The 19,911-nt window shown below is 38.1% G+C and overlaps 1 protein-coding gene across 6 annotated transcripts in view; it reads right to left on the bottom strand.

The window, feature by feature from the left end:
• Positions 1-19,911, bottom strand: part of CAB39 (calcium binding protein 39) — a 41,189-nt gene that overhangs the window by 9,333 nt on the left and 11,945 nt on the right. For all 6 annotated transcript variants that reach the window (XM_040566511.1, XM_040566512.1, XM_040566513.1 and 3 more), the window contains exons 2-4: positions 12,058-12,214; positions 4,534-4,698; positions 602-720 (exon numbers count right to left, since the gene is read on the bottom strand). In XM_040566511.1, coding sequence (XP_040422445.1) covers positions 602-720; positions 4,534-4,698; positions 12,058-12,171 — 398 coding nt within the window. In that variant the 5' untranslated portion in view covers positions 12,172-12,214. The remainder of the gene's footprint in view (positions 1-601; positions 721-4,533; positions 4,699-12,057; positions 12,215-19,911) is intronic.

Genomic DNA, 19,911 nt, shown 5'->3' with positions numbered 1-19,911 from the left:
AATGGCTTGGGTTGGAAGGGACCTTAAAGATCACCTAGCTCGAACCCTAATACAAGAATGGAGGAAGAAAGAGCGGGCTAACATGCATGTGCTCTGAGTCATTCTGTTAGGCTGAGTTTGAGCTGGTGCATTTATGTGACTACAGGAATATGAATCACTATGAATAAAATGTCTAAGACAAACTAAGACCATGGGATAGGACAGCAAACTGGAAAGGACAGTGGTTAAAGGAAAAAAAACACAGCCTTTACTACTCGATAAATGAATAAGTTCAGAAGGAAATAATTTCAATTGGATCAAACAGTATACCAATCAGAAAATGTCTGCAGTATCCTAGTAATAATATTTTAGGTTACTATCAGTTCTCAATTTTCAGTCGTATTTCATGCAAAAGTTTATTTCTGGTGTTTATTACTCAAATATTCTTTTACTTAAGGGATTTTTAGGCCCTTAGGAAAAAAAAGGGAGGGGGGAACAATCATACTGCAAAGGAAGAAAAAGTATTTCAAAACTCAGCGCTTCTCTGTGAATTTGAATTTACAAACTTCTTACTTCACTAAAAAGTGTATTTATCACACTTACTTTATCACAGCATACATACCCTTTTAACAGCATGAACAATATATTCTGTTGAGTGCAGATGTATTCAACTGTGGGAGTTCTTGTACCAATTTGCCTTCTGAGGATGTTGTTGAAAATTTGAGCAACATCTTTTTTGCCCTGTCAAAAACATTAGTAGTTAAACACATAATATTCAAGTCCACTGTTCAAGGAAGAATTAAACATTACCACTATCTCATACATTCATACCACACTGAGTTCTGCAGTTCAGTCAGCCTCTGTACTCTGATCTTAATCAGATCACATACATAGTCTGTTTCTTTATACCCATTTCAAATATGCCAAAACATTCTAAACAGTATCAGCCAGATGTTTCAGCCAGATCACAGGTTATTTATGTTAAGAAATAAAGCCAGTTTATATTTTATCTGACACCTCTGTGTAGCTTCAGTCTCCTGGACTTGCTTTATTCTTGTTTTTTTTTGCCAATAACATACCAGTTTTTAACTGTGCTTCTGCCTGTAAGTGTGTTTCTTCAATATTCCATTATCCTCTCCCTTTCTCTACGAACATTTAATTCCACCATTAGTTGTCTGTAGAGCACTTCTGACTGCAGTGTTAACATTCAACTTAAAATTGGAACTTATGGAAGTAAAATAAATAAAACTACAAAAAGTACTCACCCACTGACCTAAAATGCAAGTCTCACAATTTTCAACAGACAAAGAAGTATAAATAAGAACAAGATGCTTGAATTCAGCACAGATTATACACACAAAAATGCACAATGATAACACCAGGCAACATGAAAGTGGCTGGGAATGTTCTCTGTGGAATAGATATATACCTCTTATTTATTTCTTCTAGGACATTTCAGACCACAGCTAAAGATGCCAAATTGGTATGGGCAAAAAGCTGATTGTAAATATAAGCACTTCTCACCATCATTCACATGCATCATTTAAAAGCCGAATTTCTGCAATTAACTTTCCATTTCAGACTGCCATAAACACAACTTCACGACTATGTGTTATCAGATGTAATTCAAAAAACACCAGGCAAACTTGTACTAAGATTGGGCTTGCTAAGAAAGGCCTTTTAAGCCATTCCACGTGAAGGCTTCCTGAATGTTATACACAGACCACACATAGATCATTTTTCTTGATGAACTCTACCTGGTACTATAAATTCCCAGGGTAACCTTTTCTAGCTTTGGAGTAAAATTCAGAGTGCATTTAACTAGCAAGTATTTAAAAAACAGCAGCAATTTTTCAAAACTACTTCAGTTTTCCAATCACCATAAAGAAGATTGCATAAGAAAAAAAAAATCAAATGTTTATAAAAATGTAGGAGGATTGTAGTTTTACAAATGGCATGTTTGTGAATTACCACGGACAGTTTGAGGCACTGTTGTTTCCAGATATAAGAGTTTGTTTGTAAATGCTTGTTTTCTCGATTACAATTCCACTGAAAGCCAGCCTAAAGCAACACCAAAACTCTTTGTTCTGAAATGAGTAGAGCAGTGTTTCCAGAAACTGCTTTACTCCAACTCCACATAATATAGTCATCGACTCTCATTCACTAACATTGCCAATTTTGCTCTAGATCTCACATTTTGCTTTGGATTCACCAGCCAGAACAACATTTTCTTATTCTCCACAGAAGTGAACTGCTAGTGGCATGCAGTAATACCAAGTCAAGTTATTGTTAAAAGCACTGCTAAGTGACCTCATGGTCTAACAAGAGCAAACAGGCACCGAACCTTGTGCCAATAGTCACGACCACGAGAGGTGAGAGTGAAACTGTGCTAGCATTGTCTTCCCGGCAGAAGAATCCAGGCCCCCTCATGCAAAAGGCGTTTTTGTGTCTTTTTTTGTGTGTGTTTTTTGTTTTTGTTTTTCCCTTCATTTAAAGAAGAGCAAGAACAGAAAATACAGTTCCAGAAGGGATGCCATCTCTCTTACAAACACACAAGTCAGCAGGGAGATAAGAGGGAAGTTAGTAACACTGGTAAGTAGATGGTTTTGTTGGCTACAGATATAATTTTTACCAGGCCTTTCCACCCAAAGTTTTAGATAGTCAGGCAGTTTCCTATGCACAAGATTAAAATATTAAGTTTGTTGCGACAGTTGAAGTGTCTGAGTAAACAGTCCCTATCTATAACCTCAGCATCCACCACAGAAATCTTCTTCGTCAAGAAGAGCAAAGTTCTTGACAAAAAAAGGTGACATTTACTTCATCTCTGAATGGCCTCAAGCTTTAGTGAGGGCGCCAGAAGGAATAAATGCTAAACTCAATCTTCAAGTTTAAAAACCAACAGGAAATCAAGTTTGTATCTCTCTCAGTAATAGAAAAATCATTTCAAATGTAGTAAGCCCCAAATCATAGAGATATAGGATACAAAAGCCAAAATCTGAATCTAGTGCAGGTTTGGAGCACAGGTGTGTTGACATTAATTCTAGGTAAAACAATAGCTGGACAGCCTGCCAGATCCCATCCTTAAAAAGCGGACGTGGTCCAGCCTAGAAACCAACGTGAATGACTTGTTCTCTCTCAAGGGGGAATGGTTATATCCTCGTGTTACAAAACAGCAGAAAATCTAAAAGCAGGAAACTACTTGCAGTCCTTTCCAGTCCCTTTAGAATAAAATGAATAGTTCTCTTTAATGAGAGCAAGCCTGTACAAATTGTTATCATTCTTCATTACCAGAAGATAATGAAGGTTTCCTTCTCTAATAACTGACCCGAGTAAACACCAAACTGATAAGAATCTAGAGGTCAGCAAAATCCAGATGACGTTTCATCATTTCCTTTCTTCGTCAATTAAAGGCCATCGTATTTCAGCATTCACTCTCAACTTTCCCAGGTCTCCTTGCTTATTTAATAACCTGAATGTTTTATGTTTGGTGTAAACATTTGTGTGGGTAGGAAAAGAAATACCACCACGTTACGATTAAACACACATCAGAGGGAGTTATGCAAGGGGCGGAGGGGAGAGAAGAAAGAACAGGGAGGAAAGCTATTATTTTTGGAACATCATACTACAATAGGACTTTTGCAAAGTCTGTTCCCATCATGAACAACTTGGTTATGAACAATACCATCTTTAAGCAACCTTAAGTGGTATGGCCTTTATGGTCAAGGCTGCGGGGTGAGATACACGGGTTTTGGCTCCTTTCCTACACAACCACACACTTCTTGTGGGACCTCAGGGAAAACAGGAAAATCCAATTGTACTGCAATTTCTTATAACTAAATAGGGTGATTTTTCACCATGGCAGTGGGAAGCTAGATTATTCTATGTGATGTGGTGACATATGGTAGAGGTTTGAATAGAGATATATTTGAATAAAGGTAAGCACTGCTATTTTGAAGTAGTCAATAAAATCTTGTGTTTGTTTATATATATATATAAGCAGAATATATAATATATTCTGCTTATAAATACATAAACAGAAAAAGAGGAAAACAGAAAAGGTCGCATCATCATTTCTAAAGAGAGAGAAATACTGAAGACTTAATAAGAGGAACAGCTTTACCTTACACACTTTAAATTCTTCCTAAATGTTATAATAATTTTCTTTTGAAAGTAATTTTATTTAATAAGATGAGAATACAGAGGTGGCTTATAGCTTGTATTCACTGTAATATTAGTACTAAGAGATTAATCCTTTTGTCTGCACAACGACTAAGGATTATTCTATAATTTTAACAGAACTGTATCATAACGATTAGAGGTTTATCTACTTCAATTTTGTGCAGCTTACGTGCCTAAATTCAGTGATTTCATATTCAGTATTTGCTTAATTTTCTAGATAGTTTGGAATACTGAGTTCTCTTTCTAATGATTTGGCCCCAGCCAGAAAATAGAAGCTGTAGATCGAAAGATGTTCTAACCAGTTAAAGAGATAGGAATTCAGATGTATTTATTTTAAAATATACCATATATGAAATATCAAACTTCTCTTCTTACCTCAAAATCAATTAGCTGCAAGTCAGCTACTAGGGTACTAAGGAGACCACTGTTGTACAGCTCCTGAGCAAGCTGTGCCACAGCTTCTGTCTGTGGTTCTTTTTCATTTGTGCCATACAAGATTTCTTTCATGGCAACAAGGTTTTTTGAAACCTCCTCAGTGGCCTAAAGAAAATGGGGAAAAAAATACCGTTAGCGCACAGATAATGTCATTTTTCTTTGTAACTGCACACACTATTCTTACCAACTGCAAACCTCCATTAGGGAGGAAAAAAAAAATAAATCAGGAAATGACAACCTGTTAAGAAAACAATAGATGATCTTTCTGCAAACAAGACTGTTATATGTTATTAAAAAAAAAAAAAAAGAAGGGGCAGAGGCAAGACACAAGCAATTTAGTTGACAAGTTATCAACAGTAACATCTCTTCTTTTTTAGTGCCTCTGAACTTCCCATTCAAAAATCCCCTAAAGAATAGTGACGGTATGAAAAGAACCAGACAAAATTTCCATACAGTAAAACAAAGATCACAGGATCACACTGGAAAACATGACAGAGATATGTGCCTGTCTAGTGAAGTGCCCAGAGAGACCAAATGTACTCCTACAGATTTTGCATTTCGTTTTCTGGCAAATACCAGACTCCCGTTGCAGTCACTATGGATGCTTTTTTTCCTTTCCAAAGGAAAACCTTGAAGAGAACCTCACCTAAGCTCCAGGTTATCTCAGTACAAAAAACAACAAAAAACTGGCAAAGCCACAAAAAGTAGGTCCTTCAAAAGAAAACATCGATACAGGGGACAATAGAAATGTAAGATGCTTCCTCTCTGAAGTCAATCTTATAGAAGGCAGTCAGGTCCGACTACTCATTTTGGAAAGCCAGTGCAAGGAATTCCTAAGTTGCTGTGTAGGCCTAGGGCAATGTTTAGAAGTGGAAGCGGAGTTCTCATAAGTAAAACTGAACAAAATCAACAAGAACACTTCTCAACACCTATTTCTAAATCTTTTAAAAGCACAGTTATCTTGGAGGGGAGAGGGAAGAACTACTTTAAATGTATGTTTTCATAGCTTGAGGATAAAACACTGAAAACGATCACCCTAAATATCTGGTTTAGCTATATTACATTAGTCTTCCACGTGCTTAAAAAGTATGAACAGTTTTTAAGTGCACTGATTTTTAGTCATTAGATGAACCTGCCCACAAGGTATGTAAAGTATTTATTTGGTAGCACATGGAAAATTAATGAAGAGAAAGAATGACACCGTTCTGGATACTGCCTGTCTTACAAGGGATATGCAGAAAGATTTCATTTGTGGACTATATCTAGAGAGGTTTAAGATCAGCATGACCCATGCACTATTAAAGACGAAGCCATTCCAGCTTTGCTAGGTATGCAAGTATGGATTCTATGACCTTTACAGAGCCTCCATATCATTTTTAGCTCCTCCACAACTTTCCACTCCCCACTGCCTCCATTTTCTCACTAATTCCGGTTCCTATTCCCAGTTGTCTCCTCCTTTAATAAAATTCCAAGGGATTTTCTGCACACTGTCAGTAAGACAGCAAGAAGCAGGTGTTCAATGCACCTGCTTAGACATCTTCTAAAGATGTAAAACGAGAAAGCCAGCTCGCCATATTACAATGGTATTATGGCACACAACTGCTCTATTTCTTTAACATTCAGAAGAAATACGCTTTTACTAAGAAAAGAACGGGAACGCCTGTCAAATCTGGAGCTGCAGAGATGTTCTTGAAGCACACCAAGAAAAGAGGAAGAAACGATAAAGACTTCTACTGTAGTTTGTTCCTGCACACTAATTTAGAAAGCAAGATGAAGGAGGAAGAAATGCTGAGGTTTGAGGAGCTATCTATTTTAAGCAAGACAGTGGCAACACGGAGGGCACACCTGCAGTTAAGAATGCCAGTGAAGAATTCTTCATACTGAGAATCCAGAAAACAGAGCACCCTCCCCAAACTTTAATGATCAGATGTAAAAGTTCTCCTTCAGCATCACTCCTAGACACTGTCAGCAACTGAAATACTTACAAACCAACAGGAAAAAATATACAGTGAATGCTTTTTCAAAAGAAGCCTTCTGCCCTAACATGAACATACAACTCAGTAGCTGCAAGAAGAGACACCAGGACTTGAATTTGTTTTCTCATTGTCTTCACAACTGTCAAGACCATCTGCAGGTGCTTCACTTGATCTTGCAATGACACGCTGCTTTAGTGGTAATTAATGGTAAGAGACACAAAATTACAGAACAGCTTGGGTTGCAAGGCACCTCAGGAGACCATCAGTGTCCAGCCTCCTGGTTGAGGCACCACCAACCTCAAAGTCCTATCAAGTTGATCGGGATGACTCATGTTCAGCCACGTTCCGAACAGCTCCATGGGTGGTCACTCCACTCAATATTTGATCATTTTCATCATGAAAACATAAAGCAGACTTGCCTGTATCATCTCAACTTAGGCCAAACTATAATTTTTGGATATACACAAATATAGAAATATGAGGTTTTCTGAAAGTATTTTATTAATAATGAAGGTCTTCTGGTGCACAATGTATCTGTAGATGATGATATTTCTATATTCTCTCCTCTTCTACTCCAAAACTCAACATCAAAAGGACTAGAAAAACTCCTAAAAGCTTTTTCTAGAATCTCTCTCTACTCTCCTCATTTCCATGAACTCTCTAATGTATTACAGACACACAACATGCAGAGCTATTTTTACCATTTAAGATGCAGAATGGAATTTAGATAGCTACACTTGAAAATATAATGCTACATTAAATATCAAGTCAAGAGGTAAGTAAAAAAATGGTTAAAAATTCAAGACAGAAAAGGAAAGGCTAACTAGCATTACTTGTAAGATTTCCTGAGATACAGAGATCTAATCAGACATGGCATGTATTATATTTTTAATATATAAGCAGAATATGTTATATATATACGGGATACATATGTGTATTATATAGATCTCGATACTGAGAAAGAACAACTTTTCAGTTTTAGAAAGAAATTCTGTGACAAGTCACATTTAAAATTCAATAGTGCCAGATAATCAATAATGTCTGAGGATAAGTCAAACCCTAAAAGTAAAGCTTCAAGTAAGGAAAGCAAAAAGAGTACTTAATTCTCTCTCTTTTTTTTTTTTTCTTCCAGTGATAGGAAGGTATTATATCAAAACAAGACACCATGAAGTCACATATATGATTGTCACAACAGAATCAGTTGCATGTCTTTATAGCTACAAATCACTATGGTTTATTCTATTCTCTGGGGTATTTCACAGACACTCCCAAAATACCAAATACTTCATTTAGATTTGTACAACTTTAGTACTCCAGTTTTATCAAATAACAATCGTCTTTACTTAGAGAGCAGGAGAGCACAGTAGGCTCTAGACCTACAGCTAGGAGAGCCATCCAATAATGCAATTGCATAAATTGCACCATTAATGAAAACATTCATAAAAAAATGGAAACTACCTATAGTTTTCAGCCTGTATTTATCATTTTGTCTAGCCTATAGCTATATTTACCATAGGCAACTAACACAATTTTAATAGTTCTATTGAAATTGATTGGATTTTAAAACTCCTACAAAATCACAAAGTTCCTGTAAAATATGATTATCTACATCAATGCCACTAATTTAAAGGCACTAAGTTTAAAAATGATTGCACCAGATTTCAGCAGACATCTGTCATGAAGATAACATTAAAGAGCTAAGTTAAATTAGAAGAGAAGCCTGTCTTCTCCTCTAAAAAAAAAAAGAAAAAAGAAAAGGCAAACAAAAACCTTTGTCCCCAACTTTATCCTCTGGGTAACAGCCCCATGCGGTAGGCACGGCAGAGCACTTAACCTTTAGCTTTCTCTCAACTATGAATTAATTGCATACATGTGCATAACAAGCTTAGAATTTCACTGCTTTGTAAATTTCACTGTTAACTCACTGAATGAAATCTGATCTATGTCTGTGGGACCAGGTCATAATATTACACTGAAACCTGAATCAAATAAAATAGCACATTGCATTTTCCCACGCATATAGCATACAGTCCACTGTATTGAACTGTTTAAAGGGAGAGGGGGACATCCAGTTTTCTGGATTCATATTTCAGCCTAAGATCTATGGTGTGTTTCTTTTTTTTTTTTTTTTTTTTTGGCAATAGGGAACCTGCACAGGTTAAAAATGTGTCTGAGCCAATTATCAGGAAGCCCAAACCGGAGCTGTTATGAGCAGGTTAACCCAAGGTCAGAGGGTAGGGAAGAACAAGTCTATTACATGAGTAAATATTTACCTTCACGACAGTAAATGTGTGCCACAAACTAAATGAACTGGTAGAATAAAAATAAATGCTGAGGTCAGTCAAAAAGAGGAGGAAGAGATGAGAATGAAATACTAACTAATGTGCTAGCTCAGAGGTAGGTCCCATTTGTGTGAAAGGACTTTCCCTTCCCCTCTGCTTCCCTTCAGCCTCCTCTTTCTGAAAGAAAAAAAAAATCAAGGAAAGGAAAACTAACAGTGTATGTAATGAACACTTTTTCAGTTATAAAGCACTTGTCATTTCAAGTTTCTGAAATTACTCTTCAAAAACAATATGAGAGTAAGCTATTGCCTCTATCCTAAGTAACAGGCTGCATTCAACACACCCAGAGCCGTGGTATGGAAGGCAGACTGTCAGCAGGGAGACACAGTCCAGCTTCTACAGGCACTTCAGATCTCATTTCCTAAGTATGTACTGCAAGCCTAAGTAATGTTTCAAAATGACCTGGAGAATTACCTGTTTACATTTTCTCCAGTATTCACACAGTTCAAAAAAAAAAAAAAGTAACATAGAACTAGAATTCACTTCTAAAGCTTCAGGTTTTTGTTTATAGAATAAATTGGGCAGTGTTACAGAGTAGAATATTTCGTAACTGAACAAAATGCATCATGACCACTACTGTTATTTCACATCTTTTGCTGCAAAGAATCTGAGCAAAGAATCTGTTCAACAATAATTAATTAAAACTTTAACTTCTAAAGAAAATTATTCATATAATTCTTTTTCAAATTCTGTATTTCCAAGCATGCTTGGAAACCGATGGGAAGCACAGTAGAAAACTAAATACTTTCGTAACAGCATTGTGCTGCTACTGCATGGTAAGACCTACTCTGAACTACACCTGTGAAAACAAAGCACTGTCGTACTGCAGTAGAAAAGTACTAGTTTGTCTTTGGAACCTCAGCCAGATATACTGTATAAAACAGAAGGGCCTTTACAACAAATTTAATTTTGTAGAAGAAATACTTAAAACAATGATTAATATTTGAAACGTTTAGTTCACTTCAACATGTGCTGAAGTTTTTTTAGCTTAACTTACACGTTTCAAATTCCATATGTTCAATAGTAAAGAAAATATGTAACTGTGTACTTTGTTTTAAGAAATAAAGTAGGGCAGGACAAATAACATACACAAAAAGTAACACCCAAAAGGGTGTCCCCTTACTACAAAAAGTAATCAACACTGAATACACACCATGCTACTTGGGCTTGAAAATTCCGTTGTTATCTGACAGGCTACAAAAGCACAACCTGGAACAAACTAATAGACTGGTCAGGAAAAGGGCATGAATTCATCGTATTTAATCACAGCTGAATCTTCAAAGAAGTGACGACTGGCCTGTAAGTTATTGAAGATCTCTTACGTTTTAACCAAACTGAGAACCTGAGAGAAACTGCTACAACCACAGTCACCTTCACAGAGGTCTTGGCTTGCTAATGAACCAATTATTTCCTGAAGAACCTGTGCATGGACACATGGGGACAGGAGTTGTGAAAGTTCAGATTCATCAGCTCGTCCTCTTTGTGAACAATGAGGATGACAGAGGCCAGCACCACCCAGCTCAGTATCGTGAATGTCAGTATTTAACCCTCCTCGCATTTAACCTAGTGAACATGACTGGCCTTCTTTTCTCCTCCAAGCAGAATGTATTGTCTCCTATACGACACAGGATGTAACTCTGCAGGCTTGGTACTTTATTTCTTGTCAAAGCAGACCCATAAATGAGGTCTTTAAAGAAGATGGAGGTATGGGATTAAAGGCCAGCAAGAAGCAAATTGTACGTAATAATCTGTAGTTACAGCATCAAGAACAAGGCATGTGATGCCGCACACAGCTATGCATAATGGAATGAAGCTGGCCTGTTCCCTATTAGAGGTCTATGCAAAAAGAAAAAGATGACAAAAGAGCACAGATTTCAACACTAAGCCACATCTCCAGGAATTAACAATGAGGTTGATATGAAGGAAACAGTGCCAAGTCTCATCTCAGACTCCTCAGAATGCATCTACTCCTCCTCTGCTGACAGATGGAGTCAGTTAATGGAGAAAGACGAAAAGAAGCAGCAAATGAAAATTCTCCCAGCTTTTATGCTAAGGCTCTGTCATGAACCAGGAAAAAAACTGCAATGAGACAAAGAGCATGCACTCTGCACAGGACCACACAGCCCTAGTCCTAGGCAAGACAGAAAAAGCATTGAGGAAAAAAATACTATGGCACACTGCAAGAGACCTGGAACATAACACATCCCAGCACTGCAGTAGAGAATGCTGATCCCAGAGAGCATCAAGGTAAAGCCAGCAATTCAGTTAAGACCCAGATTCTCCTACACCTTAAACAGTATTGCCAAACCTGGCTGAAACTGGATGAAGTGAGGCTGGCCACACTGCTTAGAAGACTGGTGAGCAAAGAAAAGACTGTGACTAATTTCTACGCTTGACTCTTTAAGGATGCCAAGACTGGCACAAAACAGTTAAATAGCCCTGGGGGAGGATCTGAAGAGGGTATCATAGCCTGCTTCAAAACCAGGGGGGGCTCGGGGGATGGGGAGTGTTTCATTTTCTTGTTTTGTTTTGGTTTGAGGGTGTTACTTGGAAGTGTTAACATCTATGCTCTGCTGCTGAGTTTATCGGGAAAATCTTCATCTAAACAGTAAATGACCCTGTCAGACGAGTCAATAGGCAGGTTGCTGCTGCACACAGTCTGAATCCGAGGGTAATTTTTAGTGAAGCTATCAAGACTACCAGTTGAGAAGCAAATGACTATTGCAAGGCACAGATCCTGAAAGACAGGTACAGATTCTGAACTAGCAAACCATCCCATCTAAATGAAACTGCAGCAACACAGGAGCTTTACACCATACCATCTTCCTGTGGACTGATGAAAAGGCAAGAGAGGGTGAGAGTACATACTCTGATAGCTATGGAGATGCAAAGCTCCTTGGTTTCAATAACAGAGCCACTCTGCTCTGTGACCATTGGCAAATTATTTTAAGTATCACATCATCTGCCAGTGGTATTAAAATGCAAAGCCGAACAACATGAAACACACCATTTCAAAGGTACATAATAACCTGTCCTTTATCAGAGTAGCATAAAAAAGAATTCCTAATTGGTTCAGTGTAAACAGCTACACATTTCTTTTTTCCCCATTCAGATACTGTTTAAAAACTGAGAAGTCCCAACTGTACCTTCTCTGCCTTTTTGTCAGAGATATCTTGCTTTTCTAGAACCGCCATACTTTCCTTCAGGTTCTTCACTATGTCTGCGGGAGACTTGTGGGACTTGCCAAAAGGGAATGGCATGGTTGCGAGCCACTAGGTCTTCCTTCTATGGTTCCTGCTTCACCTGGAAGAGGAGGAAAAAACCAAGTATGTCAAAAACAGAAGCATAACAACACATGAAGATAGAGTACAGCAAAGGCATTCGTACGTGGAATAACCATTCCTGACAGTTAAATTACATAACCGTTATAAATAAAATAAATAACCATTCCTGCCATCGCAAACTTACATGCTACCTGTGCTTCTAATTCTTTTAAAACACAAAATACAGAATCTAAGAACTCGCATTAAGATCATTCTCTTATGTTTCAAGAAGAAATTAAAGAGAACATCAATTGCAACCAAAGGCACATACTGTATGAATGTCACATATGGGGAAGACTAGCATGGATAAACTATCCCAATTAACGTTGTCAAGAAAAACACTTTGTTATATTAGGTCTTTGCCACAAGTCATCACGCCTCAGCTGCTCTGCAGTGACTGTCCAGGTACATGCTTTTACCCACAGTCACTCCATAACAAACGCCAAGTAGACAGCAAAGCCTGCTTCTTTGCACAGGAGCTAGAAGCGTGACGCAGCTGAGCCTGCAGACAGCAGCTTATGCCTACGTCATAACACTTGCTATGTCCTGTCTTTCTTGTACCAATATTGCTGTAACTTCATACTGAAATACAGTCTCCCCCCGACTCATTTCATGGGAAACCAACTTTGTCACCAATAACAAGGACTTAAATAAGGTACTCAGAAACACTAAAACCAAATACCTGGCCCATCTTTTCAAAAAAATTCAATTTGTCTTATGGGAGCCATTTTCTTCCCTGAAACACTTGGCTCCTGAAACCAAGTACCTTTATTTCTCTGTGTATTTACATGTATATATTTATTCACTTCTGTGTACAAAATAGACAAGTATTATTGGTATAAATGAGTATACAAAAGCGTTTGTTACTAAATACATATGCCCCTATTTTAACAACAATAAAAATTTCTTACAAGTGAATTTCATAAAACACATCTGGCACTTTTATCTAGGTAAAGAACAGGAAATCCTTCCTAAGAAATGGTGACAGTGCTACTTCTGCTAGACACGGGACAGTTCAAGCTGACAGAGCACAGATTACACAGTCATTACAAAGAAGAGATATTACCCTGAAAATTAGTAATTTCTACACTCACACAACGTCAGTAAGGTTAGTACCAAGTCGACCACAACTAGGATATGTTATCTATCTAACACCAAGCACTTTGATCCTTGATTAAAATATTGTCTCTTTTGCTGTGAGCGTCATTAAACTTGATCCTACTCAATTGTGTTACACAAGAATAAAAAAATATTGATTTTATGCTTATTTTTGAGTTATTTTGATATTTAATAATTTGGGCTGCTCCAAGGACAACAATAAAAAGATGAACAGAAGCTGCCAGATCCTTAGCCTGGAAAGTGTCCATAAGCACATATTTCAGGTAACCAGCTACAGACATCATCACCTCACTGTTTCATGCCTCCAACTGACCTACCGCAGCTGATGAAAAGCGTAAGTTAGGCAGTTTTTACATCAGATTACTTTCGGATAAAAGGAAGAAATAACAGCACGAAGGCAGCAACAAGACCCATCTACCAGCTACTTCCATTCTTTAAGAGGTCACAAAAACTTCGTTGTTTTTATTTTGCAGTATAACTGCCTACATCTAATAGTCTCTCTGCACTAATCTGCCCTAAGAAGAGGGTGTAAAACTGAAGTTACAAACACAGGACTGATTCCCTAAGGGATAAAGAAACAACCACAGGTCAATCCTCAGACATCAGAATTTTATGCCTCAGCTTTGTCACATGTGAATGGAAGAGAAACCTATCCTAAGAAAAGCCCTACTTCTTATTACTACTTAATGAAAATGCAATGCCATTTAAAACAACGTTTAATGAAAATTATGCTATTTTCACATACTAGGACATTTTTCTTTCCTGTAAAGAGACAGGCGGGAAGTACAATTTCCCCACAACATAGATGGCATAACTCTAGCATCCCAGAAACATTTGAAATGTTCCCTTTATCCATCCCTTTGATTACCATCCCTGCCCAGTCAAGATGAGCCCTGAAAACAAAGCTGGATTCTTTCAGGCCTATCACCTCTGATAATAATAGAGCTTAACAACTGCCAGGTACATTCATTCTGAAAGACGGTTATGCCCACGTAACATGGCAGGATTTGCTCAGAAAACTGCATGTTCTGAATTCCCTGGATTACATGTTAGAACAAAATAAAATCAAGTAGGAATTAAGACATTTCTTTTGAGAGGATAAAAACATACAAAAAAAATACAGTATTACAATAATACAGAAACAGAATAAATATCAGACAGGAAAACGTTTCTCTACACTCATTTCTTGGTCACATCTAAGTTACTTCTAATCTAAACAACCACATGCATAACAGACATAACATATAAAGAATTGCAGCAAATAATTGTTCTTAAGCTCTGCCCACTATCTTGGCTTGCAGAACTAGGCTTTCCTCCAGATAGTGCTTCAACAACTAAAGAAGCCTCAGCAGTTTCTTTAAATTAACAATAGTCTAGCACTGACTTATTAAATGTTATGGGTTTCACATAAATCATACACACATGTATGTATACACAAGTCATAAACAACTTTATCTACTAGTACAGTTATTAGAAGACAATTAATAACAATCCATTAACATCTATTTATACTCAACTTTTTCACAAATCAGGTAAGTTTCTGTATGAATTTCTTACAAGCAATTTAGAAAATCAGGAAAGAACTGCCAGCCGCAGTAAGAAGGCAATCCACACGCTTGATTACCGAAGGTGGCATTTTGCTTCAAGATGTTTAATTATATAAAACTGAATAAATATATCATTTCTGCTATTTCACTTTTATTACTGGAGGGAATGCCGTGGCACTGTCACAAACATCATTTGAGGCCTCAGGACTGAAGGTCCTAAAACCCTAAAGCAAAAATGTAGCACTGAAGAACCTGTGCCACATCCTGCCAGAAAAAGCAGGGACAGTCCTTCGTCCCGCAGAGATGTCCTTAACGCAGCGATGAGAACATATACAAACTGTTCCCTTTTTAGCCTAGTCAAACTACACCAACAAGCGCTCTGCAAACAATAGACAATGACAACATCTGTGTGAGATCGGAAAGAACTGCAAAGACCCACATCTGCAAAGTGAAAAAAAGGAAACAACACCAAATGACATTTTCTGTAAATATTTGAAGAACAGAGCTTACATCACATCAAATGATAATTGTTTCTTATTACCAGCACCTGGTTTCCTTGCAAATTCATCACAAAATTTTAATTGTAGTTTTCAAAAGCAACCACAGGACTCTTGAAGAATTAAACTGAGACAAGCACATGGGTGGCTCTGGGCTCTGCTGGGCTTCTTTGCTTAGTCTTACCTTCTGGGAAATCTCACTACTTTTATTCGTTTGTTAAAAGAAACCCTGGACAATATTACACAAGTGTCACGATTTCTTAGGCACATATTTTTTTATATTTCACCAATATTCAAGCGCATCAAACCTAACGATATTTAGGGTCCCCAAAGTACTGGTGTCACAGTCAAATTTAGAAATCTTACATGACTTTATAAATCCCAACAGGCTGTCAAACAAAAATATGGCACGCAGCCAAACATCCAGAGATTTAAGTACAACTGACACAGAGCAACTGACACACACTCAGTCACACTGGGACATTTGGGCTTTTGTGATAACAAGAGATAGTAGTCCCACTGTTTCATGGAGTATATGATTTCCAGCTATGCCATGCGTCAGTATCCACGCACAGTTTGCTTTATATATAAGGCTTTTTATTTTTTTATTGACTGCATTGACCACATAACCAATTAAAATCCAATTTAATATGTTCCATATATTGCCTTTTTAACTGAGCAGATAACGCTTAAAAGCATTTCTCTGTGACAACAATTATGTTCCAAAAAATTGCTGCAATAGCAAATATGAGAGCACAACACACAAATTTCTCTCTTTTAATATATTTTAATTCTCTAAAAATAGAACCGGTAGCCTGGAGTATGTTCTCTCTTCACTGTAATCTTTCTTTTATTTTGAACAGTGAGGAAATGTGCTGCCTATATAATAGTACAAATAAGCATTACAGTATAAATCATGGTTACTTAACAGCGGAAAGGTTTGATTTTGTTTTTAAATAAAGCATGTTGTAAGATGCTTGCATGACTATTTTCAAGCAATGTCCTGGTACAAGAAACAGCACAGTAATGCTGATGACTGCAGTGACGTGAGAAAAGTTACTCACAGACACATGCGTAACAGGCACTGAGGTCTCAGTGATGCAGGCTTTTACAGCTGTGACAAAGCTAAAGGAATACTGGCAGTACAAGCTAAGAAACAAAAGCAAAATCAGCCCTTCCGCTTATCACATACCATGAATTTTCACAGCATAAAACAGTTATATATTTCCCCCCCTCACAGAAGTATAACGCATAAATAAAGCATCAAATGAATTGAAATATTCACACTATTCCAGCCCAGGAGAATAAAAGTCTGCTTTTAGACTAGAACAGTTTGGTTGGAAGGGACCCACCCAGCCCACCAGCCACCTGCCTGACCACCGCAGGGCTCCCCAGAAGCTGACGCCTGTCAGAGCGGGCACTGTCCCAGCACCTCTCCAACACCGACAGGCCCGGGGCACCAAGCACCTCTCTGGGAAGCCTGTCCCGGTGTCCGGCTCCCCTCACGGTGAAGGGATTTGCCCCGCTGTCCAGCCCCAGCCTCCCCTGGTGCAGCTCTGGGCCATCCTCTGGGCCTGCCTCTGCCTCCCCTCCTCAGGGAGCTGAGGGAGCAGTGAGGCCACCCCTCAGCCTCAGCCTCTCCTCACAGGATGTGTCCTCCCGCCCTCCTGCCAGCTCTGCTGCCCTCCTCTGGGTGCTCTCAAGAGCCTCGACATCCTTTAGATGTCGTGGAGCCCAGAACTGCCCAACATATTCACGGTGAGGCCGCACCGATCCTAAATATAGCAGCAAAGTCACCTCTGCTGACCAGCCGGCTGTGCTGTGTTTAATGCACCCTGAAAGGCAGTCTGCCTGCTTGGCTTTTCAGCCCATGCAAAATGGTACTTGAACAGCGTACAAAAAAATCTCATTCCCAATTTAATGAAACAGGCCGGTAGAATCATCTCAATTTCTTGTTCTATTGTAGGCCTCACAGTTTAATGTGGTATTTCTCTTGCTTCCCTTAAAATAAATTGCACCATATTAAGCCTTCAGCTAGATCCTGTTGCTTTGCTTACATGAAAAGAGTTTACGGTGACTGCTTTTATTAAACTCCTAATGAGGGAGGAGGAAAAAAAAAAAAAAAAAAAACAACCTTCAGCCACTTTCTGGTTACAACTGCACACATTAAAAAAATTCCAGCCCAGTGAAAGCATACATACAACATCCAGTTAACGTGCGCCTAAGATCCAGAATTTATCTCTTCCTGACAAAACTTGCTGCATCTTACTAAGGAGAGGTATGTTCGTACTAACAATTTAATGTAGCAAGAGTGTGTGTCCTAAGAGAAGTGATTTATCTTAAGAACCCATTCTTCTGTTGAATGCCTCTTGGATTCATGAGGATCAGTAAGCCAATATTAAAAACAATAACAACGTAAATCAGTTTTCATCTCATGTTACTGTTATTTCAGCTAGAATTCACCCCTATGAAGGCTGGTTGGAATAATAAAAACAGATATAACTCAAGAAATCATGCATTTTTTAAAGGCACTGCTTCACTCATGACATGCACAGCAATTGGAAGGAAGACTGACAGCTACCCCTTTGATCCAAGAACCAGTTTTTATGCAAGCTACTGTACTCTTTGGGAAAAAAAAAAAAAAAATCAAGTACTTCAAAGACAGCAGCAGACATCATATGAGCTACTGAGCCCTCCTGCACAAGATGACAGAATTTTACTGCTCCTCTTGGTGTTTAGCCATGGTTAAGTCACTGGCTGCCCTCTCCATCAGTACTGTCACTGCCAAGAACAGCAGCTGCCCAGCTCAGCTCCACGGCATGGCACGGCACCCAGCTGCCTCCCCAAAGCACCCAAAACGCACTGCCAACTCATTTCTGGTTACAGCACATCTTCCAGGAAGGCCTCACCACTCCTAAATGCAGAACTGCAGTTGACCAAAGGCAGCAGCCATCATTTCCTTCAGTGTAAACTTAAATTGGGTACTTGTATTCATTATTAAAACATTATTCCACGTTGTTCGCATGCTGTCATCTACTGCATCTTTCAGTACCCTGGTTCTGGATATGTGTTCTTCCACTAGATCAAGCAATTTTCTAGAGCCTAGGCATGGCACAAAGATCATTTCTCAGTTCCCTTTTTGATGAGCTAAACAAACTGGTACATGAGAGTCTCATACCCAAACACATCTAAATAGCATAACTTATTAATACAATGCAAAACCTTCGTATCATGGAGGAAATGAGGCTGATAAAGACCATAAGCCACACCTCAAACTATTTCAGAGCTTCAGAATAAGCTATTTAGTATAACCATGACTTTACTTGCATAAGCATGCCATTAACAAAATGCCTATGATGGTAAATAATAATTACTGGCACTACCAGCTGGCGAAATTTAAGAGTATACTATGACTCTAAGGTATTTTTGCTATTCTCTAGATACTTCTGCACATCTTTTCAGCACTTCTTTCAAGATAATTTTATTTTATCCACATTTTGTCCACATTTTAATGTGGACACAAGGACCGCATCAGCTGTCTTACATATATGAAGTAACACACTTGATATCATCGATTGCTTTAGCCATGTACTTACATCAAGATCTGTTGAACAGTTCCAATATTAGAACAGTTTGGATCTGTTTTAATACTTTGTGAGGAATATGCCATTAAACACTAGCATCTTCTTTAAAATTCATTATCAACTTATTCCATCAGGTCTGCAGCATGCAAAAGCTTTAATCTGATTCAACAGCAGTTTCACAACTCTGCATTACAGAATTCTTTGTGGTCTGACCCATTTAAAGATGAAAATGGGGGGAAAAAACCTTCTATTTAAGAATGGTAACTTATTTCAGAGAAAAATGAAAACCCTGAACAAAACAAAATTCTCTGCTGTAACAGGAATGAACAATTGAGAGAACAGAAAAGATCAATTCAACAGATTCAGAAAAGACATAAAATTGGAAAATAAATGTATATTTAAAAATGAAATAGATTATATGAGACAGCTTCTCCCTTTGTGAAAATTTCTAACAAATTAAGTTCCCAGCAGTTCACAGCCCTGCTTGTTTCTTTAGCACCAAATGCCAGCTGATTCCTTTTCATTAACCAGACTTCTCTCTTGCCATTCAATTACTTTACTGATCCTTCTTCAAGAGCCTACTTCTCTAGCAGACATCTGCATCCTGCTGGGGAAGACGAGGGCAGCTGCTAGCATTAGTCTCTACTAGCTCCTAAAACTACACTCTACTTTGTGACTGCTACATTACTTTATTCATTGCATTTTAACACTCTGCTACAGATCTTTTTCAGAAACTGAGCAGAAATTGTTTTTAAATAAGGTTGCTGTACTTAAGGGGCTTCAGAGATCCAGCATAAGCACAAAAGCTTGTTAGTACTAATACCTAGTATCTAAAATCCTAGTTCTTCCTCCATATTCAAGAAAATCTTATGACTCAGCTTCTGTCCCTGGTGTGCTGTTTAGAGTCACCCCGCCCACTCATTTCCCCAC

This window comes from Cygnus olor, chromosome 9 (genome assembly GCF_009769625.2).
Source record: "Cygnus olor isolate bCygOlo1 chromosome 9, bCygOlo1.pri.v2, whole genome shotgun sequence".
Taxonomy (NCBI): Eukaryota; Metazoa; Chordata; class Aves; order Anseriformes; family Anatidae; genus Cygnus; species Cygnus olor.
This window is presented reverse-complemented; position numbering and strand designations above follow the sequence as displayed.